Source organism: Phaenicophaeus curvirostris, unplaced genomic scaffold (assembly GCF_032191515.1).
Source record: "Phaenicophaeus curvirostris isolate KB17595 unplaced genomic scaffold, BPBGC_Pcur_1.0 scaffold_330, whole genome shotgun sequence".
Lineage (NCBI taxonomy): Eukaryota > Metazoa > Chordata > Aves > Cuculiformes > Cuculidae > Phaenicophaeus > Phaenicophaeus curvirostris.
In genome coordinates, this window is record NW_027206933.1 from 26,818 (window position 1) to 54,744 (window position 27,927).

The 27,927-nt window shown below is 63.3% G+C and overlaps 1 protein-coding gene across 1 annotated transcript in view; it reads right to left on the reverse strand.

Moving 5' to 3' along the window:
* Nucleotides 1–2,585: 2,585 nt before the first annotated feature.
* The window catches only part of LOC138734951 (low-density lipoprotein receptor-like), a 33,224-nt gene continuing 7,882 nt past the window's right edge, over nt 2,586–27,927 (reverse strand). Inside the window, exons 5-18 of the mRNA XM_069882775.1 lie at nt 26,222–26,347; nt 25,124–25,246; nt 22,704–22,826; nt 20,438–20,563; nt 18,739–18,922; nt 16,072–16,290; nt 14,108–14,226; nt 12,476–12,615; nt 10,099–10,240; nt 7,701–7,823; nt 5,174–5,356; nt 4,342–4,404; nt 3,482–3,636; nt 2,586–2,636 (exon numbers count right to left, since the gene is read on the reverse strand). Of these exons, the coding sequence (XP_069738876.1) occupies nt 2,601–2,636; nt 3,482–3,636; nt 4,342–4,404; nt 5,174–5,356; nt 7,701–7,823; nt 10,099–10,240; nt 12,476–12,615; nt 14,108–14,226; nt 16,072–16,290; nt 18,739–18,922; nt 20,438–20,563; nt 22,704–22,826; nt 25,124–25,246; nt 26,222–26,347 (1,862 nt within the window). The 3' untranslated portion in view covers nt 2,586–2,600. The remainder of the gene's footprint in view (nt 2,637–3,481; nt 3,637–4,341; nt 4,405–5,173; nt 5,357–7,700; nt 7,824–10,098; nt 10,241–12,475; nt 12,616–14,107; nt 14,227–16,071; nt 16,291–18,738; nt 18,923–20,437; nt 20,564–22,703; nt 22,827–25,123; nt 25,247–26,221; nt 26,348–27,927) is intronic.

The window sequence follows — 27,927 nt, forward strand, 5'->3', positions numbered from 1 at the left end:
AGTGGGACATGGGGACACACGTCATGTCATGGGGACATGGGGACACGTGACATGGAGACACGCGTGACATGGGGACAGACAGCGGGACATGGGGACACGGCAGGACATGGGGACACGGCAGGACATGGGGACACGTGACACAGGGACATACGTGACATGGGGACAGACAGCAGGACGTGGGGGGACACATCATGACATGGGGACATGGTAGGACATGGGGCCACGTGACACAGGGACAGACAGCAGGACGTGGGGACAGTCATGACATGGGGACATGTAACACAGGGACATGTGATATGGGAACACATGTGACAAGGGGACACGGCAGGACATGGGGACACGGCAGGACATGGGGACACACGACATGGGGACACGTGACACGGACATACATGACATGGGGACACAGCAGGACATGGAGACACGTGACATAGGGACACGCAACATGGGGACACACGTGACACAGGGACAGACAGTGGGACATGGGGACACGCGACACGGGGACACACGTGACAGGGACAGACAGCGGGACATGGGGACACACGTCATGACATGGGGACACACAACATGGGGACACGCGACATGAGGACACACGTGACATAGGGACAGAGCAGGATGTGGGGACACATGACATGGGGACATGGCAGGACATGGGGACATGTGACACGGGGACACACGACACGAGGACACACGGCGTGACGTGGGGACACACGTGACATGGGGACAGGGTGACACGGGGACACACCCACCACGTCGTGGCCACCCGTAAGCGTGTGTGGGCGCGCGGGGCAGCCCAAGGTGGCGCTCGACACGCGTGGCCACGTGTGATCACGTGTGATCACGAAGAGACGTGTATGAGCACGTACGGCCACGTATCATCACGTATGGACCGTGTGTGACCACGTATGGTCACCTGTGGCCATATATGATCATGTATGGTCACGTATCATCATGTATGAACAGTGTGTGACCACGTATGGTCACCTATGGCCACATATGATCACGTATGGCCACGTATCATCACGTATGGACCGTGTGTGACCACGTATGGTCACCTATGGCCACGTGTGATCATGTATGGTCACGTATCATCACGTATGAACCGTGTGTGACCACGTATGGTCACCTATGGCCACATATGATCACGTATGGCCACGTATCATCACGTATGGACCGTGTGTGACCACGTATGGTCACCTATGGCCACGTGTGATCATGTATGGTCACGTATCATCACGTATGAACCGTGTGTGACCACGTATGGTCACCTATGGCCATATATGATCACGTATGGCCACGTATCATCACGTATGGACCATGTGTGACCACGTATGGTCACCTATGGCCACATATGATCACGTACGGCCACGTATCATCACGTATGAACCGTGTGTGACCACGTATGGTGGCCATATATGATCATGTATGGTCACGTATCATCACGTATGAACCATGTGTGACCACGTATGGTCACCTATGGCCATGTGTGATCATGTATGGCCACGTATCATCACATATGAACCGTGTGTGACCATGTATGATCACCTATGGCCACGTATCATCACGTACGGCCACGTATCATCACGTATGAACCATGTGTGACCACGTATGGTCACCTATGGCCATATATGATCACGTATGGCCACGTATCATCACGTATGAACCATGTGTGACCATGTATGATCACATATGGCCACGTATCATCACATATGGCCACGTATCATCACATATGAACCATGTGTGGCCATATATGATCACATATGGCCACGTATCATCACGTATGAACCATGTGTGACCACGTATGATCACATATGGACACATATGATCACATATGGCCACGTATCATCACGTATGAACCGTGTGTGACCACGTATGATCACATATGGACACATATGATCACATATGGCCACGTATCATCACATATGAACTGTGTGTGACCACGTATGATCACATATGGACACATATGAACTATGTGTGTGACAACATATGATCACGTATGGCCACAAATCATCATGTATGGCCGTGCATGATCACGTATGGCCACGTATAGCCACGTATGATCACGTATAGCCACGTATGATCACGTATAGCCACGTATCATCCCGTATGGCCACGTATGGTCACATATGGCCACATGTAACTGTGTGCGGCCATGTACGCGGCCACATATGATCACGTATGGCCACGTATGTTCACGTATGGCCCCATATGACCATGTAGGGGCCACATGTGATCACATATGGGCCCCATATGATCATGTATGGCCCCATATGATCACGTATGGGCTACATGTGATCACGTATGGCCCCATATGATCATGTATGGCCCCATATGATCACGTATGGGCTACATGTGATCACGTATGGCCCCATATGATTAAGCGTGGGCCACATGTGATCACGTATGGCCCCATATGATCACGTATGGCCCCATATGATCACGTATGGCCCCATATGATCATGTATGGGCCCCATACGATCACGTGTAGGCCACGTGATCACGTGCGGCCCCACGTGGCACCGGGCTGGTCACGCGTGCGGGCGCAGGGACACGCGTGTGGGGCAGAGCTGCCTCCCCAACACCCCTCCCCCCCCCCCAAAGCCTCAGGCCACGTCGTCCTCCAGGCTCACAGGTTGGTGCTGGGGGGGGGGGGAGAAGTGGAGTGAGAGCCCTGCCCCATAGATCCCCTGCCCCATAGATCCCTCACCCCATAGATCCCCCTCCCCATAGATCCCCAGCCCCATAGATCCCTCACCCCATACATCCCCCTCCCCATAGATCCCCCACCCCATAGATCCCTCTCCCCATAGATCCCCCTCCCCATAGATCCCCTGCCCCATAGCCCCCCTCTCCAGCCCCATAGCCCCCTCCCCAGCCCCCCCCCAGCCCCATAGCTCCCTCTCCAGCCCCATAGCCCCCCCCGGATCCCCCAGCCCCATAGCCCCCTCCCCAGCCCCATAGACCCCCCTTCCTGCCCCAGAGCCCCCCTCTCCAGTCCCATAGCCCCCCCTGGATCCCCAGTCCCATAGCCCCCCTTTCCAGCCCCACAGCCCCCTCCCCCCCCAGCCCCATACCCCCCTCCCCAGCCCCCCCCAGCCCCATAGCCCCCCTCTCCAGCCCCCCATAGCCCCCTCCCCAGCCCCCCCAGCCCCATAGCCCCCCTCTCCAGCCCCATACCCCCCTCCCCAGCCCCCCCCAGCCTCATAGCCTCCTTCCCCAGCCCCATAGCCCTCTCCCCAGCCCCCCCAGCCCCATAGCCCCCTCTCCAGCCCCATACCCCCCTCCCCAGCCCCCCCAGCCCCATAGCCCCCCTCTCCAGCCCCCCCCAGCCCCATAGCCCCCTCTCCAGCCCCATACCCCCCTCCCCAGCCCCCCCAGCCCCATAGCCCCCCCTCTCCAGCCCCACAGCCCCCTCCCCAGCCCCCCCCAGCCCCATAGCCCCCCTCTCCAGCCCCATAGCCCCCCTCCCGGGCCCCCTCCTCACCGTGGGGCGGCCGAGCCCCCCTCCCCAGCCCAGGGCTGCCCCCTCTCCCCATTTCTGGTAGACGGGGTTCCCGAAGCTGATGGAGTTTGTGCTGCGGCGACGCCAGCTCTGCCAGAGCCCGCGGGCCCCCAGCGCCCCCCCCAGCAGCACCAGCGCTGCGGGGACACGCGTCAGGGGGCGGCCACGAGACCCCCCCCCTCGTCTGACCCCCCAGATCCCCCCCTTTTGGAACCCCCTCCCCCTCCATCCTGGGACCCCCCCCATTCTGAACCCCATCTCCCCCCAGTTTGGGATCCCCCCATCCTCCCCTTTTGGACCCCCCCCCATCCTGGGACCCCCCCATTCTGACCCCCATCTCCCCTTTTGGAACCCCCCCCCTTTCTGGGACCCCCCCATTCTGACCCCCATCTCCTCCCAGTTTGGGATCCCCCCATCCTGGGACCCCCCCACTCTGACCCCCATCTCCATTTTGAACCCCCCCACCCCATTCTGGGACCCCCCCATTCTGATCCCCGTCTCCCCCCAGTTTGGGATCCCCCCAATCCTGGGACCCCCCCACTCTGACCCCCATCTCCTCCCAGTTTGGACCCCCCACCCATTCTGGGACCCCCCCCCATTCTGAACCCCATCTCCCCCCAGTTTGGGATCCCCCCATCCTCCCCTTTTGGACCCCCCCCCCCCCCATCCTGGGACCCCCCGTCTGACCCCCATCCCCCCTTTTAGGACCCCCCTGCTTCTGACCTCCACGCCCGCCCATTTTGGGACCCCCCCTCATTCTGACCCCCAAATCCCCCCCATTCTAAGATCCCCCCCATACTGGGACACCCCCCCCCCCAAATTTTGGGTCCCCCCAAACCTACCCACAGCCAGGACGACCGCGAGCGCCCTCAGCCCCGTCCGACTCCCCACGGCGCCTGTGGGGCCTGCGGGAGAGGGGGACGTGGGGGGGATGTGGGGGGGGATGTGGGGCTTGGGATGTGGGGCTGGATGAGCCATGGGGTGGGATGTGGGGTGGGATATGGGGCTGGATGAGCCATGGGGTGGGATGTGGGGTGGGATATGGGGCTGGATGAGCCGTGGGGTGGGATGTGGGGCTGGGATATGGGGCTGGATGAGCCGTGGGGCTGGATGTGGGGCTGGATGAGCCGTGGGGTGGGATGTGGGGTGGGATATGGGGCTGGATGAGCCATGGGGTGGGATATGGGGCTGGATATGGGGCTGGAGGAGCCGTGGGGTGGGATGTGGGGCTGGGATGTGGGGCTGGATGAGCCGTGGGGTGGGATGTGGGGCTGGGATATGGGGCTGGATGAGCCATGGGGTGGGATATGGGGCTGGATGAGCCGTGGGGTGGGATGTGGGGCTGGGATATGGGGCTGGATGAGCCGTGGGGTGGGATGTGGGGCTGGATGAGCCGTGGGGTGGGATGTGGGGCTGGATATGGGGCTGGATGAGCCGTGGGGTGGGATGTGGGGCTGGATGAGCCGTGGGGTGGGATGTGGGGCTGGATATGGGGCTGGATGAGCCGTGGGGTGGGATGTGGGGCTGGATATGGGGCTGGATGAGCCGTGGGGTGGGATGTGGGGCTGGGATGTGGGGCTGGATGAGCCCTGGGGTGGGATGTGGGGCTGGGATGTGGGGCTGGATGAGCCCTGGGGTGGGATGTGGGGCAGAGCAGAGCTGTGGGGCCAGTACCTGTAGTGGAGTTGCCAGCAAGGCTGGTGCTGGAGTTACTGGAGTTACTGGAGTTACTGGAGTTACTGGAGTTACTGGAGTTACTGGAGTTACTGGAGTTACTGGAGTTACTGGAGTTGCTGGAGTTACTGGAGTTACTGGTGGTGCCGGAGGCTGCGTCCATCGGGGCTGGGGCCGAGGGGTCTGGGGGGAGAGAGAGGGGGGTTGGGGGGGGGGAGTTGGGGGGCACGTTTTGGGGTGCTGAGGGGGTTTGGGGTGCGGGGGGGGGTTGTTGTGGGGGGTTTGGGGGGGCTGGGGGGGCAGGGGTGGGGGTTGGGAGTTCAGGGAGTTTAGGGGGGGCAGGATTTGAGGGTATAGGGGGGTCGGGGTTTGGGGGTTCAGGATCTGGGGGTTCGGGGGTGCAGGATTTGGGGGTTTGGGGGTGCAGGATCTGGGGGCTCGGGGGGGTCAGCATCTGGGAGTTTAGGGGGTTCAGAATCTGGGGGTTTGGGGGTTCAGGATCTGAGAGTTTAGGGGTGCAGGATTTGGGGGTTCAGGATCTAGGAGTTTAGGGGGTGCAGGCTGTGGGGGTTCGGGGGTTCAGGGGGTGGGGGTTCGGGGGTGCAGGATGTGGGGGTTCGGGGGGTGCAGGATGTGGGGGTTCGGGGGGTTCAGGATCTGGGGGGTTGAGGGCGTCAGGATCTGGGGGTTTAGTGAATGCAGGATCTGAGAATTTAGGGGGTGCAGGATTTGGGGGTTTGGGGAGGTGCGGGCTGTGGGGATTCGGGGTGCAGGCTGTGGGGGTTCGGGGGTGAAGGATCTGGGGGTTCAGGGGTGCAGGATCTGGGGGTTCAGGGGTGCAGGCTGTGGGGGTTCGGGGGGTGTGGGGGTTTGGGGGTTCAGGCTGTGGGGGTTCAGGGGTTCAGGCTGTGGGGGTTCATGGTGTGGGGGTTCAGGGGGTTCATGGTGTGGGGGTTCAGGGGTGCAGGCTGCGGTGGTTCGGGGGTGCAGGATCTGGGGGTTCGGGGGTTCAGGCTGTGGGGGTTCGGGGGTGCAGGATCTGGGGGTTCAGGGGTTCAGGCTGTGGGGGTTCGGGGGCTGTGGGGGTTCGGGGGTGCAGGATCTGGGGGTTCAGGGGTGCAGGATCTGGGGGTTTGGGGGGTGTGGGGGTTCGGGGGTGCAGGCTGTGGGGGTTCGGGGGGTGTGGGGGTTCGGGGGTGCAGGCTGTGGGGGTTCAGGGGTTCAGGCTGTGGGGGTTCATGGTGTGGGGGTTCGGGGGGTTCAGCATGTGGGGGTTCAGGGGGTTCATGGTGTGGGGGTTCAGGGGTGCAGGCTGTGGGGGTTCGGGGGGTGTGGGGGTTCGGGGGTGCAGGATCTGGGGGTTCAGGGGTTCAGGCTGTGGGGGTTCGGGGGGTGTGGGGGTTCGGGGGTGCAGGCTGTGGGGGTTCGGGGGGTGTGGGGGTTCGGGGATTCAGGCTGTGGGGGTTCGGGGGGTGTGGGGGTTCGGGGGTTCGGGCTGTGGGGGTTCGGGGGGTGTGGGGGTTCAGGGGTTCAGGCTGTGGGGGTTCAGGGGGTGTGGGGGTTCGGGGGTTCAGGCTGTGGGGGTTCGGGGGGTGTGGGGGTTTGGGGGTTCGGGCTGTGGGGTTCGGGGGGTGTGGGGGTTCGGGGGTGCAGGATCTGGGGGTTCGGGGGGTGTGGGGGTTCAGGGGTTCGGGCTGTGGGGGTTCGGGGGGTGTGGGGGTTCGGGGGTTCAGGCTGTGGGGGTTCGGGGGGTGTGGGGGTTCGGGGGTGCAGGCTGCGGGGGTGCAGGATCTGGGGGTTCAGGGGTGCAGGCTGTGGGGGTTCGGGGGGTGTGGGGGTTTGGGGGTTCAGGCTGTGGGGGTTCAGGGGTGCAGGATCTGGGGGTTCAGGGGTGCAGGCTGTGGGGGTTCGGGGGGTGTGGGGGTTCGGGGGTTCAGGCTGTGGGGGTTCGGGGGGTGTGGGGGTTCAGGGGTGCAGGCTGTGGGGGTTCGGGGGGTGTGGGGGTTCGGGGGTTCAGGCTGTGGGGGTTCAGGGGTGCAGGATCTGGGGGTTCAGGGGTGCAGGCTGTGGGGGTTCGGGGGGTGTGGGGGTTCGGGGGTGCAGGATCTGGGGGTTCAGGGGTGCAGGCTGTGGGGGTTCGGGGGGTGTGGGGGTTCGGGGGTTTGGGCTGTGGGGGTTCGGGGGTGCAGGATCTGGGGGTTTGGGGGTTCAGGCTGTGGGGGTTCGGGGGCTGTGGGGGTTCGGGGGTGCAGACTGTGGGGGTTCGGGGGGTGTGGGGGTTCGGGGGTTCAGGCTGTGGGGGTTCGGGGGGTGTGGGGGTTCGGGGGTTCAGGCTGTGGGGGTTCGGGAGTGTGGGGGTTCGGGGGTTCGGGCTGTGGGGGTTCGGGGGTGCAGGATCTGGGGGTTCAGGGGTTCAGGCTGTGGGGGTTCGGGGGGTGTGGGGGTTCGGGGGTGCAGGCTGCGGGGGTTCGGGGGGTGTGGGGGTTCGGGGGGTGTGGGGGTTCGGGCTGTGGGGTTCGGGGGGTACCTGGGGCGCAGGCTCCGTCGGGGCGCAGTTGGTGCCGGTCGGCGCAGGCGCAGGAGAAGCCGGGGGGGCCGGGGGCCGCCAGGCACAGGTAGGAGCAGGCGCCGGGGGGGCAGCGCGGGGGGGCTGCACCCAGAGGGGTCACCCGGGAACGGGAACGGGATTGGGATTGGGATTAGAAACAGGGATTATAGGAATGGGGTCAGGGCGGGGATCGGGAGCAGGATTGGGAACAGGAGTGGGATCAGGAATGGGATCAGGGTGAGGATTGGGGTCAGGAGTGGGATCAGGGTGGGGATTGGGATCAGGATTGGGATTAGGAATGGGATTGGGATCAGGATTGGGAACAGGAATGGGATTGGGATTAGGAATGGGATCAAAATTAGGATCAGGGTGAGGATTGGGATCAGGATTGGGAACAGGAATGGGTCAGGATTAGCAATAGAATCACAGAATCACAGAATAACCAGGTTGGAAGAGACCCACCGGATCACCGAGTCCAACCGTTCCTACCAAACACTAAACCATATCCCTCAGCACCTCGTCCACCCGTGCCTTAAACACCTCCAGGGAAGGTGACTCAACCACCTCCCTGGGCAGCCTGTTCCAGTGCCCAATGACCCTTTCTGTAAAGAATTTTTTCCTAACGTCTAGCCTAAACCTCCCCTGGCGGAGCTTAAAGCCATTCCCTCTTGTCCTGTCCCCTGTCACTTGGGAGAAGAGGCCAGCACCCTCCTCTCTACAACGTCCTTTCAAGTAGTTGTAGAGAGCAATGAGGTCACCCCTCAGCCTCCTCTTCTCCAGGCTAAACAACCCCAGCTCTCTCAGCCGCTCCTCATAAGGCCTGTTCTCCAGCCCTTTCACCAGCTTTGTTGCTCTTCTCTGGACTCTCTCCAGAGCCTCAACATCCTTCTTGTGGTGAGGGGCCCAGAACTGAACACAGGATTCGAGGAGCGGTCTCACCAGTGCCGAGTACAGAGGGAGGATAACCTCCCTGGACCTGCTGGTCACGCCGTTTCTGATACAAGCCAAGATGCCATTGGCCTTCTTGGCCACCTGGGCCACTGCTGGCTCATATTCAGTCGGCTGTCAACCAACACACCCAGGTCCCTCTCCTCCAGGCAGCTTTCTAGACAGACTTCTCCCAGTCTGTAGCACTGCATAGGGTTGTTGTGCCCCAAGTGCAGGACCCGGCATTTGGCCTTGTTAAACCTCATCCCATTGGACTCAGCCCAGCGGTCCAGCCTGTTCAGATCCCTTTGCAGAGCCTCCCGACCCTCCAGCAGATCGACACTTCCACCCAGCTTAGTGTCGTCCACAAACTTGCTCAGGGTGCACTCGATGCCTTCATCCAGATCATTGATGAAGACATTGAACAGGGCTGGACCCAGCAATAGGATCAGGGTGAGGGTCAGGAATAGGATTGAGATCAGGAATGGGATTAGGAATGGGATCAGGGTGGCGATCGGGATCAGAATTGGTATCAGGAGTGGGATTGGGATCAGGATTGGGATTAGGAATGGGATTGGGAACAGGAATGGGATCAGAGTGAGGATTGTGAGCAGGATTGGGGTCAGGAAGGGGATTGGGATTAGGAAGGGGATCAGGAATGGGATCAGGGTGAGGATTGGGATCAGGAGTGGGATTGGGATCAGGAATGGGGATTAGGAATGGGATCAGAGTGAGGATTGTGAGCAGGATCAGGAACAGGATTAGAAATGAGGATTAGGAATGGGATCAGGGTGGGGATTGGGATCAGGATTGGGGTCAGGAATGGGATTGGGATTAAGAAGAGGATCAGGAATGGTATCAGGCTGAGGATTGGGATCAGGAGTGGGATTGGGATCAGGAATGGGATTAGGAATGGGATCAGGGTGAGGATTGTGAGCAGGATCAGGAACAGGATTAGAAATGAGGATTAGGAATGGGATCAGGATTGGGATCAGGAATGGGATTGGGATTAAGGAGGGGATCAGGAATGGGATCAGGGTGAGGATTGGGATCAGGATTGGGAACAGGAATGGGATCGGGATTAGGAATGGGATCAGGATGAGACTCAGGATTGGGATCAGGAATGGGATCGGGATTAGGACTGGGATCAGGGTGAGGATTTAGGATCAGGATTGGGATCAGGATGAGGATGAGGATGAGGATTGGGATCAGGAATGAGATTGGGAAGGGGATCAGGAGTGGGATCAGGGTGAGGATTTGGATCAGGATTGGGAACAGGAATGGGATTGGGATTAGGAATGGGATCAGGATGAGACTCAGGATTGGGATCAGGAGTGGGATTGGGATTAGGACTGGGATCAGGGTGAGGATTTGGATCAGGATCGGGATCAGGATCGGGAAGGGGATCGGGAAGGGGATCGGGACGAGGCCGGGGCGGGGGGGTCCGTACCTGGGGGCTGGCGCAGCGGGTGCATCAGGACGAGCCCCTGGGGGGCGGGCAGCCCCCCCACCTCGGTGCGGGGCTCGGCGCTCGCCCGCGTCCCCACACTGCCCACCCAGCGCCCCAGAGCGTCCGTCCAGAAGAGAGAGTCCTGGGGGGGACACGGCGGACGGGGGTGACCCGGGGGGACGGGGGGACGCGGGGACAGGGGGACACAGGGGGGGATGGGGGGACAGGGGGACACAGGGGGACACAGGGGGACAGGGGGACACAGGGGGACACGGGGGGACACAGGGGGACACAGGGGGATGGGGGGGGACAGGGGGACATGGGGGGACAGGGGGACACGGGGGGACAGGGTGGGCAGGGGGACACGGGGACAGGGGGACACAGGGGTATGGGGGGGACAGGGGGACATGGGGGGACAGGGGGACACGGGGGGATGGGGGGACAGGGGGACATGGGGGGACGGGGGGACACGGGGACAGGGGGACACAGGGGGATGGGTGGGACAGGGGGACATGGGGGGACGGGGGGACACGGGGGGATGGGGGGATGGGGGGACAGGGGGACATGGGGGGACGGGGGGACACGGGGACAGGGGGACACAGGGGGACACAGGGGGATGGGGGGGACAGGGGGACATGGGGGGACGGGGGGACACGGGGACAGGGGGACACAGGGGGACACAGGGGGATGGGTGGGACAGGGGGACATGGGGGGACGGGGGGACACGGGGACAGGGGGACACAGGGGGACACAGGGGGATGGGTGGGACAGGGGGACATGGGGGGACGGGGGGACACGGGGGGATGGGGGGACAGGGGGACATGGGGGGACGGGGGGACACGGGGACAGGGGGACACAGGGGGACACAGGGGGATGGGGGGGACAGGGGGACATGGGGGGACGGGGGGACACGGGGGGACAGAGGGACACGGGGACAGGGGGACACAGGGGGACACAGGGGGATGGGGGGACAGGGGGACATGGGGGGACAGGGGGACACGGGGGGACAGGGGGGGCAGGGGCACACGGGGACAGGGGGACACAGGGGGATGGGGGGGGCAGGGGGACATGGGGGGACAGGGGGACACGGGGGGATGGGGGGACAGGGGGACATGGGGGGGACAGGGAGGGATGGGGGGACACAGGGGATGGGCGTGACCTGGGGGGACAGGGGGACACGGGGGGACAGGGGGACAGGGGGACACAGGGGGATGGGGGGACACGGGGGGATGGGGGGACATGGGGGGACGGGGGGACAGGGGGACACAGGGGGATGGGGGGACGGGGGACATGGGGGGGACAGGGAGGGATGGGGGGACACGGGGGATGGGGGGACACATGAGGGGACGGGAACATACGGGAACATGGGGACACAGGGGGACACGGGGGGACACAGGGGGGATGGGGGGACACAGGGGGACACAGGGGTCACGGGGACACAGGGGGGACACAGGGGGACACGGGGGGACACAGGGGGATGGGGGGACAGGGGGACACAGGGGGTCACGGGGGGACACATGAGGGATGGGAACATGGGGGGACAGGGGGACACAGGGACATGGGGGGACACGAGGGGGACAAGGGGGATGTGGGGTGTCCCGTGGGGACAGGGGGGACATGGGGAGGTGTCCTGTGGGGATTGGGGGGACACAGGAGTGTCCTGGGGGGACAGGGGGGGACATGGGGGACACAGGGGTGTCCTGTGGGGACAAGGGGGACAAGGGGGGACAGGGGGGGCACATTGGGGTGTCCTGTTTCAACTGGAGGGGGAACATTGGGGTGTCCTGCGGGAATGGGGGGGGGGACGGGGGGACACAGGTGGACATGGGGGTGTCCTGTGTCAATGGGGGGGGGGGACATGGGGAGACATGGGGGTGTCCAGTGAGAATGGGGGGGGGACACAGGGGGACATGGGGGTGTCTGGGAGAATGGGGGGGACAGGGGGGTGTCTGTGGGAATGGGGGGGACATGGAGGGACATGGGGGGGGACATGGGGGTGTCCTGTGGGGACAAGGGGGACAGGGAGGCACATTGGGGTGTCCTGTGTCAATTGGGGGGGGACATGGGGGACATGGGGGTGTCCAGTGAGAATGGGGGGGACACGGGTGTCCTGGCGGGAGTTGGGGGGACATGGGAGGACAGGGGGGGGGACATGGGGGTGTCCTGTGGGGGACAAGGGGGACATAGGGGGACACAGGGGCACATTGGGGTGTCCTGTGGGAATGGGGGGGGGGGGGACATGGGGGGACATTGGGGTGTCCAGTGAGATTGGGGGGGGACACAGGGGGACATGGGGGTGTCCTGTGTCAATGGGGGGGGGGATGGGGGGACATTGGGGTGTCAGTGAGAATGGGGGGGGACAGGGGGGGTCTCTGACCTGGAAGACGGCGAGGGCCGAGGGGTGCGGGAGCTTGGAGGCGTCCGCCAGCAGCGTCCGGCGCCGGCGCCCGTCCACGTCCACGGCCGAGAGCGCGTGGAGCCGCGAGTCCGCCCAGTACAGCCGCTGCGCCGCCACGTCTGGGGGGACTGGGGTCACTGGGGGGCACGGGGGGCACTGGGGGCAGCAGGGGACTGGGATCCACCGGCACAGCGGGATCCACCGGACGCACTGGGATCCATCAGGCATACTGGGAGGTACTGGGAGGTACTGGGATCCACCGGGCACACTGGGAGATACTGGGAGGTACTGGGATGCACCAGACACACTGGGATCCACTGGGATCCACCGGACACACTGGGATCCACCAGGCACACTGGGAGATACTGGAGGTACTGGGATCCACCAGACACACTGGGATCCACCAGGCATACTGGGAGATGCTGGGAGGTACTGGGATGCACTGGGCACATTGGGATCCACCAGGCATACTGGAGGAGGTACTTGGGATTGCACTGGGATCCACTGGACACACTGGGATCCACCAGGCACACTGGGAGATACTGGGAGGTTCTGGGAGGTACTGGGATCCACAGCAACGCTGGGATCCACCAGGCATACTGGGAGATACTGGGAGGTACTGGGATGCACTGGACACACTGGGATCCACCAGACATACTGGGAGATACTGGGATCAACCGGACACACTGGGATCCACCAGGCACACTGGGAGATACTGGGAGGTACTGGGATGCACTGGACACACTGGGATCCACCAGGCATACTGGGAGGCACTGGGATCCACTGGGATCCACCAGGCATACTGGGAGGTACTGGGATCAACCGGACACACTGGGATCCACCAGGCATACTGGGAGGTACTGGGAGGTACTGGGATCCACCAGGCATACTGGGAGGTACTGGGATCCAAGCCAGACACACTGGGATCCACCAGGCATACGGGGAGGTACTGGGATCCACCAGACACACTGGGAATCACAGGGACACTGGGATCCACCAGGCATAGTGGGAGGTACTGGGATCCCCCCAGACACACTGGGATCTACCAGACATACTGGGAGATGCTGGGAGGTACTGGGATCCACCAGACACACCGGGAACCACAGCGACACTGGGATCCACCAGGCATACTGGGAGGTACTGGGATCCACTGGGCACACTGGGATCCACCAGGCATACTGGGACACACTGGGATCCACCAGGCACACCAGGAACCACAGGGACACTGGGATCCACCAGGCATACTGGGAGGTACTGGGATACACAGGGACACTGGGATCCATTGGGACGTACTGGGTTGTACTGGGACACACTAGGATCTACCAGGATACTGGGATCCACTGGGACGCACTGGGAGGTACTGGGATCCACTGGACACGGTGGGATACAGAGGGACACTGGGATGTACTGGGACCCACCAGGGCACCTTGGGATGCACTGGACACTGGGATCCACTGGGATCCACTGGGATGCAGTGGGGACCCACCAGGCACCTTGGGATGCACCCGGACACACCGGGATGCATCAGGACACACTGGGCTGTACTGGGACGGACCGGGACCCCACTGGGATGTACTGGGATGTACTGGGAGGGGGCCGGCGGGGGCTCACCCAGCGCGATCCCGCTGGGCCACTCGACGCCCTCGGTGACCAGCGCGGAGGGCTCGGAGCCGTCCATCCCGCTCTTGGCGATCCGGGGGCTGGCGCCCCAGTCCGACCAGTACATGTAACTGGGAGGGAGCGCGGCGCCGCTCCTCACCCCCTTAGCCCATCCCGATCCCTGATCCCGATCCCATTATCCCAGCCCACTCCCCAATCCCATTATCCCATTTTCCCATCCCACTCCCTGACCCCATTATCCCTTTTTCCCATTATCCATCCCACTCCCAATCCCATTATCTCATTTTCCCACTCCCCAATCCCATTATTCCATTATCCCACTTTCCCATCCTACTCTCAACCCCATTATCCCGTATTCCCATTATCCCACTCCCAAACCTGTTATCCCATTTTCCCATTATCCCATATTCCAATTACCCCATCCCAATCCCATTATCCCACTATCCCATCCCACTCCCAATCCCAATCCCATTATCCCATCCCACTCCCAATCCCATTATCCTATTTTCCCATCATCCCATTATCCCACCCCAATCCCATCATCCCATTTTCCCATCATCCCATATTCCCATTATCCCATCCCACTCCCCAATCCCATTATCCCATCATCCCATATTCCCATTATCCCACTTTCCCATCATCCCATATTCCCATTATCCCATCCCACTCCCCAATCCCATTATCCCATCCCACTCCCCAATCCCATTATCCCATTATCCCACCTTCCCATCATCCCATATTCCCATTATCCCATCCCACTCTCCAATCCCATTATCCCATCATCCCATATTCCCATTATCCCACTTTCTCATCATCCCATTATCCCACTCCCCAATCCCATTATCCCATTTTCCCATTATCCCATATTCCCATTACCCCATCCCAATCCCATTATCCCATTATCCCATCACACTCCCAATCCCATCATCCCATATTCCCATCATCCCACCTCAATCCCATTACCCCATATTCCCATCATCCCATTATCCCACCCCAATCCCATCATCCCATTTTCCCATCATCCCATATTCCCATTATCCCATCCCACTCCCCAATCCCATTATCCCATCATCCCATATTCCCATTATCCCATCCCACTCCCCAATCCCATTATCCCATTATCCCACCTTCCCATCATCCCATATTCCCATTATCCCACTTTCTCATCATCCCATTATCCCACTCCCCAATCCCATTATCCCATTTTCCCATTATCCCATATTCCCATTACCCCATCCCAATCCCATTATCCCATTATCCCACCCCAATCCCATCATCCCATTTTCCCATCATCCCATATTCCCATCATCCCATTTTATCCCATTATCCCATCCCACTCCCAAATCCCATTATCCCATTATCTCATCCCACTCCCTATCCCATTATCCCATCATCCCATCATCCCATTATCCCACTCCCCAATCCCATCATCCCACATTCCCGTTATCCCATATTCCCATCATCCCACATTCCCATCATCCCACATTCCCATCATCCCATATTCCCATCATCCCACATTCCCATCATCCCACATTCCCATTATCCCATATTCCCATCATCCCATATTCCCATTATCCCATATTCCCATCATCCCATATTCCCATTATCCCACCTCAATCCCATTATCCCATCATCCCATCATCCCATTATCCCACTCCCCAATCCCATCATCCCACATTCCCGTTATCCCATATTCCCATCATCCCACATTCCCATCATCCCACATTCCCATCATCCCATATTCCCATCATCCCACATTCCCATCATCCCACATTCCCATCATCCCACATTCCCATCATCCCATATTCCCATCATCCCATATTCCCATTATCCCACCTCAATCCCATTATCCCATCATCCCATCATCCCATTATCCCACTCCCCAATCCCATCATCCCACATTCCCGTTATCCCACATTCCCATCGTTATCCCGCGGGTTATCCCCCTGGGGTACCCGTGCAGGGGGTCGAGGGCGATGCCGTGGGGGACGCTGCCGCGCTGGCGCAGGAGGGTTTTCCGGCGTTTTCCGTCGGCGCTGGCCACGCCGATGCCCCCGCCCCGCGACTCCGTCCAGTACACGTTCCCGTGGATCCAGTCGACGGCCACGCCGTCCGGCACCCACGGCCCCGTGCCCAGCACCGGCTCCGGCTCCCCCCGGCTCCCCAGCCACCACCTGCGGCAACCGAGGGGTTAACCGCACCGGGGGGGGGGGTCCTAGACGGGGATTTGGGGGGGTCCTGGGGGTCCTAGAGTGGTCTCGGGGGGTCCTGGGGGTCCCAGGGTGGTTTTGGGGGAGGTCCTGAGGGTCCTAGAGTGGTTTTCGGGGGGTCCTGGGGGTCCTAGAGTGGTTTTAGGGTGGTCCTGGGGGCCCCAGGGTGGTTTGAGGGGGTCCTAGGAGGGGATTTGGGGGCCCTAGGGTGGGTTTTGGGGGGGTCCTGGGGGTCCTAGAGTGGTTTAGGGGGGTTCTGGGGGTCCCAGGATGGTTTTTGGGGGGTCCTGGGGGTCTCAGTGTGGTTTTGGGGGGTCCTGGGGGTCCTAGAGTGGTTTTAGGGGGGTCCTGGGGGCCCCAGGGTGGTTTGAGGGGGTCTTAGGAGGGGATTTGGGGGCCCTAGGGTGGGTTTTGGGGGGGTCCTGGGGGTCCTAGAGTGGTTTAGGGGGGTTCTGGGGGCCCCAGGATGGTTTTTGGGGGGTCCTGGGGGTCTCAGTGTGGTTTTGGGGGGGTCCTGGGGGTCCTAGAGTGGTTTTAGGGTGGTCCTGGGGGCCCCAGGGTGGTTTGAGGGGGTCCTAGGAGGGGATTTGGGGGCCCTAGGGTGGGTTTTGGGGGGGTCCTGGGGGTCCTAGAGTGGTTTAGGGGGGTTCTGGGGGCCCCAGGATGGTTTTTGGGGGGTCCTGGGCGTCTCAGTGTGGTTTTGGGGGGGTCCTGGGGGTCCTAGAGTGGTTTTAGGGGGTCCTGGGGGCCCCAGGGTGGGTTTTGGAGGGGTCCTGGGGGTCCTAGAGTGGTTTCAGGGGGTCCTGGGGGTCCCAGGGTGGTTTTGGGGGAGGTACTGAGGGTCCTAGAGTGGTTTTGGGGGGGTCCTGGGGGTCCTAGAGTGGTTTTAGGGGGGGTCCTGGGGGCCACAGTGTGGTTTTAGGGGGTCCTGGGGGCCCCAGTGTGGTTTGGGGGGGTCCTAGACGGGGGGTGGGGGAACCAGGGTGGTCTGGGGGGGAGTTGGGGGTCTCAGTGTCGCTTTGGGGGGGACCTGGGGGGAATTTGGGGGCCCCAGGGCGGGTTTTGGGGGGGTCCTGGGGGTCCCAGTGTGGTTTGGGGGAGACTGAGGGGGAGGCTAGGGGATCTCAGGGTGGGTTTCAGGGGGGTCCTGGGGGTCCTAGAGTGGTCTCGGGGGGTCCTGGGGGTCCCAGGGTGGTTTTGGGGGAGGTCCTGAGGGTCCTAGAGTGGTTTTAGGGGGGTCCTGGGGGTCCTAGAGTGGTTTTGGGGGGGTCCTGGGGGTCACAGTGTGGTTTTAGGGGGTCCTGGGGGCCCCAGTGTGGTTTGGGGGGGTCCTAGAGGAGGGGGGACGACACAGGGTGGTCTGCGGGGGGAGTTAGGGGTCTCAGTGTGGCTTTGGGGGGGACCTGGGGGGAATTTGGGGGCCCCAGGGTGGGTTTTGGGGGGGTCCTGGGGGTCCTAGAGTGGTTTTAGGGGGTCCTGGGGGCCCCACTGTGGTTTGGGGGGATCCTAGGAGGGGATTTGGGGGCCCTAGGGTGGGTTTTGGGGGGGTCCTGGGGGTCCTAGAGTGGTTTGGGGGGGTCCTGGGGGTCCTAGAGTGGTTTGGGGGAGACTGAGGGGGAGGTTAGGGGACCTCAGGGTGGGTTTTGGGGGGGTCCTGGGGGTCCTAGAGTGGTTTGGGGGGGTCCTGGGAGCCCCAGTGTGGTTTGGGGGGTCCTCGGGGGGAATTTGGGGGTCCCAGGATGATTTGAGGGGGGGGTCCTAAGTGGGTTTTGGGGGTTCCTGGGGTGGGTTTTTGGGGTTCCAGTATGATTTGGGGGGGGGGGAGGTGACCTAGGGAGGTCTGGGGGGGGTCCTAGGGATGTTTGGGGGGGGGTCCTAGAGAGGTTTGGGGGGTTCCTGGGTGGGTTTGGGGATTCCCAGTGTGATTTAGAGGGGTCCCAGGATGACTTGGGGGGGGTCCTAGGGAGGTTTGGGGGGGTCCTGGGTGGGTTTGGGGGTTCCCAGTGTGATTTAGGGGGGTCCCGGGATGACTTGGGGGGTCCTAGGGAGGTTTGGGGGGGTCCTGGGTGGGTTTGGGGGTTCCCAGTGTGATTTAGGGGGGTCCCCGGATGACTTGGGGGGGGTCCTAGGGAGGTTTGGGGGGTCCTAGGGATGTTTGGGGGGGTCCTAGGGAGGTTTGGGGGGTTCCCAGTGTGATTTAGGGGGGTCCTAGGGATGTTTGGGGGGGTCCTAGGGAGGTTTGGGGGGGTCCTGGGTGGGTTTGAGGGTTCCCAGTGTGATTTAGGGGGGTCCCAGGATGACTTGGGGGGGGTCCTAGGGAGGTTTGGGGGGGCCTTAGGGAGGCTGGGGGGGCTCCTAGGGAGGCGTGGGGGTTTTGGGGGGCCCCCCCCGGTGTTTTTGGGGTGCCCTCACCGGTAGATGCGGTGCTGGGAGGCGTCAGCCCAGTACACGGCTCCGCGGGCGACGTCGGCGTCGAGCCCCCCGGCGTGTTTGAGGGGGGCCAGAAGGATTTGGGGGGGCCCCTCGCCCCCCAACCCCGGCAGCGGCAGCCGGGTCAGCGAATCCCTCGTCGAGACCAGCAGCGCGGCGGGGGGGGCTGCGGCACGAGAGGCTGAACCCCAAAACCGCGACGCACCCCGAAACCCCCAAAAACCACCCTGCAACCCCAATAACCAACCCTAACGGCACCCCAAAAACCACCCCCAACACCCTCAAACCGCACCAGCGCCCCAAAATCTACCCCGAACCCCACCAGCGCCCCAAAAATCCACCCCAACCCCCACCCCCGCACCCCAAAAACCAAACCTAACCCCCCCAATCCACACCAGCACCTCAAAAACCAACCCTAAACCCCCACCGGCACCCCAAAAACCAACCCTAAACCCCTCCAATCCACACCAGCACCCCAAATACCACCCCCAACACCCTCAAACCGCACCAGCACCCCAAAATCTACCCCAAACCCCACCAGCACCCCAAAAATCAGCCCAAACCCCACTGGCACCCCAAAACCCACCCTAAACACCCCCTAAACCCCACTGGTACCCCAAAACCTACCCTAAACCCTACTGGCACCCCAAAACTCCCCCCCAGAACCCACTGGCACCCCAAAACCTACTCTCAAACCCAACTAGCACCCCAAAACTCCCCCCAACACCTCCCAGACCCCACCGGAACCCCAAAACCCCCCCAACCCCCCCCCCAAATCCGCACCAGCACCTCAAAACCCACCCTAACCCCCCCTCAATCCACACGAGCACCTCAAAACCCCCCCAAGGACCCCCCCAACACCCCAAAAACCCCCCTGACCCCCCCTCAATCCACATCAGCACCCCAAAACTGCTCCCCGGCCCTCTCCAAAGCCCCCCAGCACCCCAAAACCCATCCTAACCCCTCCCTCAATCCACACAAGCACCCCAAAAGCCCCTCCAAGGACCCCCCCAACACCCCAAAACCCACCCTAACCCCCCCTCAATCCACACAAGCACCCCAAAACCCCCCGCCAAGGACACCCCAACACCCCAAAACCCACACTAAACCCCCCCTCAATCCACATGAGCACCCCAAAACCCCCCCCAAGGACACCCCAACACCCCAAAACCCACCCTACCCCCTGCCTCAATCCACACCAGCACCCCAAAACCCACCCTAACCCCCCATCAATCCACATCAGCACCCCAAAACACCCCCCCAAGGACCCCCCTAACCCCCCCAGCACCCCAAAACCCACCCTATCCCCCCCTCAATCCACATCAGCACCCCAAAACACCCCCCCAAGGACCCCCCCAACCCCCCCAGCACCCCAAAACCCACCCTAACCCCCCCTCAATCCACACGAGCACCCCAAAACACCCCCCCAAGGACACCCCAACCCCCCCAGCACCCCAAAACCCACCCTATCCCCCCCTCAATCCACACAAGCACCCCAAAACACCCCCCCAAGGACCCCCCCAACCCCCCCAGCACCCCAAAACCCACCCTATCCCCCCCTCAATCCACACGAGCACCCCAAAACACCCCCCCAAGGACCCCCCCAACCCCCCCAGCACCCCAAAACCCACTCCAACGCCCCCCCCCGAGCAGAATTGGGGAGCAGGGGGGGGTCACTCACGGGGGGCGTGGCAGGCGCCGGTTTCGGGGTGCAGCGTGTACCCCTCAGCGCACTCGCAGCTGAAGCTGCCGGGGAGGTTGCGGCAGCGCTGGCTGCAGCTGCGGGGGTCGTCGCACTCGTCGATGTCTGGGGGGGCAGGGGGGGCCCTGAGAGGGGGACGAGGGTCCTGGGGGGGGGGTCAAGGGGGTCCCAGGGGGGTTTAAGAGGGTCCCATGGAGGGGTTGGGGGTGTCCCATGGGGGGTTAAGGGGGTCCCAGGGAGGGTCAGGGGTCCCATGGAGGGGTTGGGGGTTCCCTGAGAGGGGGATGAGGGTCCTGGGAGGGGTAATAGGGGCTTGGGGGGGTCAAGGGGGTCCCGTGGGGGGGGTTAAGGGGTCCCATAGAGGGGTTGGGGGTGTCCCATGAGGGGTTAAGCGGGTCCCAGGGGGGTTAAGCGGGTCCCAGGGTGGGTCAGGGGTCCCATGGTGGGGGTCAGGGGGTCCCTGAGAGGGGGATGAGGGTCCTGGGGAGGGGTAATAGGGGCTTGGGGGGGTCAAGGGGGTCCCAGGGGGGTTTAAGAGGGTCCCATAGAGGGGTTGGGGGTGTCCCATGAGGGGTTAAGGGGGTCCCAGGGGGGTTAAGGGGGTCCCAGGGTGGGTCAGGGGTCCCATGGTGGGGGTCAGGGGGTCCCTGAGAGGGGGATGAGGGTCCTGGGGGTGGGGGGTAAAAGGGGCTTGGGGGGGTCAAGGGGGTCCCGGGGGGGGGGTTAAGGGGTCCCATAGAGGGGTTGGGGGTGTCCCATGAGGGGTTAAGGGGGTCCCAGGGTGGGTCAGGGGTCCCATGGTGGGGGTCAGGGGGTCCCTGAGAGGGGGATGAGGGTCCTGGGGGGGTAATAGGGGCTTGGGGGGGGGGTCAAGGGGGTCCCAGGGGGGTTTAAGGGGGTCCCAGGGTGGGTCAGGGGTCCCATGGAGGGGGTCAGGGGGTCCCTGAGAGGGGGATGAGGGTCCTGGGGGTGGGGGGTAAAAGGGGCTTGGGGGGGTCAAGGGGGTCCCGTGGGGGGGGTTAAGGGGTCCCATAGAGGGGTTGGGGGTGTCCCATGGGGGGTTAAGGGGGGACCAGGGAGGGTCAAGGGTCCTATGGAGGGGTTGGGGGGGGTCCCAGGGTGGGTCAGGGGTCCCATGGAGGGGGTCAGGGGGTCCCTGAGAGGGGGATGAGGGTCCTGGGGGGGGCGGGGTAATAGGGGCTTGGGGGGGTCAAGGGGGTCCCAGGGGGGTTTAAGGGGGTCCCAGGGTGGGTCAGGGGTTCCATGGAGGGGTTGGGGGTTCCCTGAGAGGGGGATGAGGGTCCTGGGGGGGGTAATAGGGGCTTGGGGGGGTCAAGGGGGTCCCGTGGGGGGGGTTAAGGGGTCCCATAGAGGGGTTGGGGGTGTCCCATGAGGGGTTAAGGGGGTCCCAGGGGGGTTTAAGGGGGTCCCAGGGTAGGTTAGGGGTCCCATGGTGGGGGTCAGGGGGTCCCTGAGAGGGGGATGAGGGTCCTGGGGGGGGTAAAAGGGGCTTGGGGGGGTCAAGGGGGTCCCAGGGGGGTTTAAGGGGGTCCCAGGGTGGGTCAAGGGTCCCATGGAGGGGTTGGGGGGGTCCCAGGGAGGGTCAGGGGTCCCATGGTGGGGTTGGAGGGTCCCTGAGAGGGGGACGAGGGTCCTGGGGGGGGTAATAGGGGCTTGGGGGGGGTCAAGGGGTCCCATGGAGGGGTTGGGGGGTCCCAGGGTAGGTCAGGGGTCCCACTGGGGGTCAAGGGGTCCCGTTGGGGGTCAAGGGGTCCCATGGTGGGGGTCAGGGGGTCCCTGAGAGGGGTAATAAGGGCTTGGGGGGGTCAAGGGGGTCCCAAGGGGGTTCAAGGGGGTCCCAGGAAGGGTCAGGGGTCCCATGGTGGGGGTCAAAGGGGTCCCATGGGGGGTCAAAGGGGTCCCATGGGGGGTCAGGGGTCCCATAGAGAAGTCAAAAGGATCTCGGGGTGGGGGTCAAGAGCCCCAGGGGGGGTCAAGAGGGTCTCAGTGGGGGTCAAGGGGTCCCATGGGGGGGGGTCCCAGGAGGGGTCAGGGGTCCCATGGGGGGGTCAGGGGTCCCATAGAGGGGTTGGGGGGGGGGTGTCTCATGGGGGGGTCAAGAGTCCCATGATGGGGGTCAGGACGTTGCAATGTCAGATCAGGGTGCCCAGGGGGTCCCATGGGGGGGATCAGGGGGGGTCACTGGGAGGGGGGGGTTTTGGGGGGGGGGGGGTTCAGCACCCACCCTGGCAGGTGCTGCCGTCGGGGTTCAGGGTGAAGCCCCCCGGGCAGAGGCAGCGGCGGCCGAGCGGCAGGTCCTGGCAGAGGTGGGAGCAGCCCCCGTTCCCCTCCAGGCACTCGTTCACCCCTGGGGGGGGGGGCAAAAAAAGTGAGGGGGGGGTGTATGAATCAGGGGGAACCCCCCAAGCACCCCCTGGTACTGGGCAGAGACCCCAAACCCCCAGGGGAGGGTGTCAAGGGGGGCCTGGGGGGGACAGGGAGAGGGGATTTGGGGGGGTCCTGGGGGGTCTGGGGGGAGCTAGGGGCAGTTTGAGAGGAGCTGGGGGTCCTGGGGGAGCTGGGGGGGACAGGGAGAGGGGATCTGGGGGGGTCCTGGGGGGTCTGGGGGGAGCTAGGGGCAGTTTGAGAGGAGCTGGGGGTCCTGGGGGAGCTGGGGGGGACAGGGAGAGGGGATCTGGGGGGGTCCTGGGGGGTCTGGGGGGAGCTAGGGGCAGTTTGAGAGGAGCTGGGGGTCCTGGGGGAGCTGGGGGGGACAGGGAGAGGGGATCTGGGGGGGTCCTGGGGGGTCTGGGGGGAGCTAGGGGCAGTTTGAGAGGAGCTGGGGGTCCTGGGGGAGCTGGGGGGGACAGGGAGAGGGGATTTGGGGGGGTCCTGGGGGGTCTGGGGGGAGCTAGGGGCAGTTTGAGAGGAGCTGGGGGTCCTGGGGGAGCTGGGGGGGACAGGGAGAGGGGATTTGGGGGGGTCCTGGGGGTGTTTGAGAGGTGTACAGGGGTCCTGGGGGGCTGGGGGGACAGGGAGAGTGGATTTGGGGGGTCCTTGGGGGGTCTGGGGGGGCTGGTGGGACAGGGAGAGTGGATTTGGGGGGTGCTGGGAGGGTTTGGGGGAACTGGGGGGGTCTTGGGGGGGCTAGTGAGACAGGGAGAGAGGAACTGAGGGGTCCTGGGGGGGGCTGGTGGGACAGTGAGAGGGGATTTGGGGGGTGCTGGGGGGGTTTGGGGGTGCTGGGGGGGGTCTGTGGGGGCTGGTGGGACAGGGAGAGAGGAACTGGGGGGTCCTGGGGGGACTGGTGGGACAGGGAGAGTGGATTTGGGGGGTGCTTGGGGGGGTTGGGGGGGCTGGGAGTGGGGCTGGGTGGTTTTGGGGGTCCCTGGGTTGGTTTGGAGGATTTTTTGGGGGGGTCTGGGTGGTTCGGGGGGTGCCTGGGTTGGTTTGGATGTTTCGGGGTCTGGGGGTCTGGGTGGTTTTGGGGGTCACCTGGGTTGGTTTGGAGGTTTGAGGGGGGGTCTGGGTGGTTTTGGGGGTTCCTAGGGTGGTTTGGGGGTCTCTGGGTTGGTTTGGAGGTTTTTGGGGGGGTGTCTGGGTGGTTTTGGGGGTTCCTGGGGTGGTTTGAGGGTCCCTGGGGTGGTTTGGAGGTTTTGGGGGGGGTCCCTGGGGTGGTTTGGGGGGCGGCTTGGGGGTCTCTGGGCGGCGGGTTTGGGTGGTTTTGGGGGTCCCTGGGGTGGTTTGGGGGTCTCTGGGTGGGGGTCTGGGTGGTTTTGGGGGTCCCTGGGGTGGTTTGGGGGGTGGTTTGGGGGTCTCTGGGGGGAAGTCTGGGTGGTTTTGGGGGTCTTGGGGGGGTTCTGGGTGGTTTGGGGGTCCCTGGGGTGGTTTGGGGGGTGGCTTGTGGGTCCCTGGGGGGGGTCTGGGTGGTTTTGGGGGTCCCTAGGGTGGTTTGGGGGTCCCTGGGGGGGGTCTGGGTGGTTTTGGGGGTCTTGGGGGGGGTCTGGGTGGCTTTGGGGGTCTTGGGGGGGGGTCTGGGTGGTTTGGGGGTCCCTGGGGTGGTTTGAGGGTCCCTGGGGTGGTTTGGAGGTTTTGTGGGGGGTCCCTGGGGTGGTTTGGGGGTGGCTTGGGGGTCTCTTGGGGGGGAGACAGGGTGGTTTTGGGGGTCTTGGGGGGGGTCTGGGTGGTTTTGGGGGTCCCTGGGGTGGTTTGGGGGGGCGGCTTGGGGGTCTCTGGGGGAGAGTCGGGGTGGTTTTGGGGTTCTTGGGGGGGGGCTGGGTGGTTTGGGGGTCTCTAGGGGGGGTCTGGGTGGTTTGGGGGTCCCTGGGGTGGTTTGGGGGGTGGCTTGTGGGTCCCTGGGGGGGGTCTGGGTGGTTTTGGGGGTCTTGGGGGGGGTCTGGGTGGTTTGGGGGTCCCTGCGGTGGTTTGGGGGTCTCTGGGGGGGGTCTGGGTGGTTTTGGGGGTCTCTGGGGTGGTTTGGGGGTCTCTGGGGGGGGGGTCTGGGTGGTTTGGGGGTCCCTGGGGTGGTTTGGGGGTCGGTTTGTGGGTCTCCGGGGTGGTTTGGGAGCACCTGAGGGGTCCCTGGGTGGGGGGGTTAGGTGTCGTTTGGGGGTCCCTGAGGGAGGGGGGGTGGATTTTTTGGGGTGTCCCCCCCACCCCCATTACCGCACTCCTTGAGGGGCTCATCGGACCAGTCGCGGCAGTCGCGGCGCCGGTCGCAGACTCGCTCCATGGGGACGCACTCGCCGGAGCGACACCGGAACCAGTGGGGACCCTCGCACGTCGTGCCTGGGGGGGGGGGAGAAATGGGGAGTCAGGAACCCCCCGACACCCCAAAACCTGCCGGGTGGGGACACGACGCCAGCGGGAACCCACGAGCCCACGAGAAAGAGGAGACGGGGATGGGGATGGAGATGGAGATGATGGAGATGGAGGAGGAGGAGGAGATGGAGGAGGAGATGGAGATGGAGGAGGAGGAGATGGAGGAGGAGGAGGAGATGGAGGAGGAGATGGAGAAGGAGGAGATGGAGAAGGAGGAGATGGAGAAGGAGGAGATGGAGGAGAAGGAGATGGAGGAGAAGGAGATGGAGGAGAAGGAGATGGAGGAGAAGGAGATGGAGGAGAAGGAGATGGAGGAGAAGGAGATGGAGGAGATGGAGGAGGAGGAGAAGGAGATGGAGGAGATGGAGGAGGAGGAGAAGGAGATGGAGATGGAGGAGATGGAGAAGGAGATGGAGGAGATGGAGAAGGAGAAGGAGATGGAGGAGAAGGAGATGGAGGAGAAGGAGATGGAGGAGAAGGAGATGGAGGAGAAGGAGATGGAGGAGATGGAGGAGATGGAGGAGATGGAGATGGAGGAGGAGATGGAGATGGAGGAGGAGATGGAGGAGGAGATGGAGGAGGAGATGGAGGAGATGGAGTTGGAGGAGGAGATGGAGGAGGAGGAGATGGAGATGGAGGAGGAGGAGATGGAGATGGAGGAGGAGGAGGAGATGGAGGAGAAGGAGATGGAGATGGAGGAGAAGGAGATGGAGATGGAGGAGAAGGAGATGGAGGAGAAGGAGATGGAGGAGAAGGAGATGGAGAAGGAGATGGAGGAGAAGGAGATGGAGGAGATGGAGGAGAAGGAGATGGAGGAGAAGGAGATGGAGGAGATGGAGATGGAGGAGGAGATGGAGATGGAGGAGGAGATGGAGATGGAGGAGGAGAGGAGGAGGGACCCCAGAGGCCACGCTCTGGCTGGGTGGGGGGTGCCCCCGGTACCGTTGTTGCACCCGTCCTCGTCGGAGCCGTCGGCGCAGTCGGTTTCCCCGTCGCAGACGCGCAGGGCGGACACGCAGCGCCCGTCGCCGCAGCCGAACTGCTCCGGGCCGCACGAGGCCGCGGCGGCTGCGCAGGGCGCCGTCACGGCGGGGTCAGCCGGCGGACCAGGGCAGCCCAGTGTCCCCAGCCCAGCCCAGTCCACCCCAGCAACCCGTCCCAGTCCATCCCAGCACCCCCATCCCAGTCCATCCCAGCATCCGCATCCCAGTCCATCCCAGCATCCGCATCCCAGTCCATCCCAGTCCATCCCAGCACCCCCATCCCAGTCCATCCCAGCATCCGCATCCCAGTCCATCCCAGTCCATCCCAGCATCCCCGTCCCAGTCCATCCCAGCACCCCCATCCCAGTCCATCCCAGCATCCGCATCCCAGTCCATCCCAGTCCATCCCAGCACCCCCATCCCAGTCCATCCCAGTATCCCTACTCCACTCCATCCCAATCCATCCCAGTTTCCCCACCCCAGTCCATCCCAGCACCCCCATCCCAGTCCATCCCAGCATCCGCATCCCAGTCCATCCAAGTCCATCCCAGCACCCCCATCCCAGTCCATCCCAGTATCCCTACCCCACTCCATCCCAATCCATCCCAGTTTCCCCACCCCAGTCCATCCCAGCACCCCCATCCCAGTAGATCCCAGTATCCCCACCCCAGACCACTGCAGTCCATCCCAGCATCCCCAGCCAAGTCCATCCCAGTCCATCCCAGCGTTCCCACCCCAGTTCATCCCAGTACCCCCACCCCAGTCCACCCCAGTCCATCCCAGCATCCCCATTCTAGTCCATCCCAGCATCACCATCCCAGTCCATCCTAGTCCATCCCAGTCCACCCCAGCATCCCCATCCCTGTCCATCCCAGTATCCCCACCCCAGACCACTGCAGTCCATCCCAGCATCCCCATCCCAGTCCATCCCAGTCCATCCCAGCATCCCCATCCCAGTCCACCCCAGCATCCCCATCCCTGTCCATCCCAGCATCCCCATTCTAGTCCATTCTAGCCCATCCCAGTCCATCCCAGCATCCCCACCCCAGTCCATCTCAGCATCCCCACCCCAGCATCCCCAGCCAAGTCCATCCTAGTCCATCCCAGTCCACCCCAGTATCCCCATCCCAGTCCACCCCAGTATCCCCATCCCAGTCCATCCCAGCATCCCCATCCCAGTCCATCCCAGTCCATCCCAGCATCCCCATCCCAGTCCACCCCAGCATCCCCATCCCTGTCCATCCCAGCATCCCCATTCTAGTCCATTCTAGCCCATCCCAGTCCATCCCAGCATCCCCACCCCAGTCCATCTCAGCATCCCCACCCCAGCATCCCCAGCCAAGTCCATCCTAGTCCATCCCAGTCCACCCCAGTATCCCCATCCCAGTCCACCCCAGTATCCCCATCCCAGTCCATCCCAGCATCCCCATCCCAGTCCATCCCAGCATCCCCATCCCAGTCCATCCTAGTCCATCCCAGTCCATCCCAACACCCCCATCCCACTCCATCCCAGCATCCCCATCCCAGTCCACCCTAGTCCATCCCAGTCCATCCCAGCATCCCCATCCCAGTCCATCCCAGCATCCCCATCCCAGTCCACCCTAGTCCATCCCAGTCCATCCCAGCATCCCCATCCCAGTCCATCCCAGTCCATCCCAGCATCCC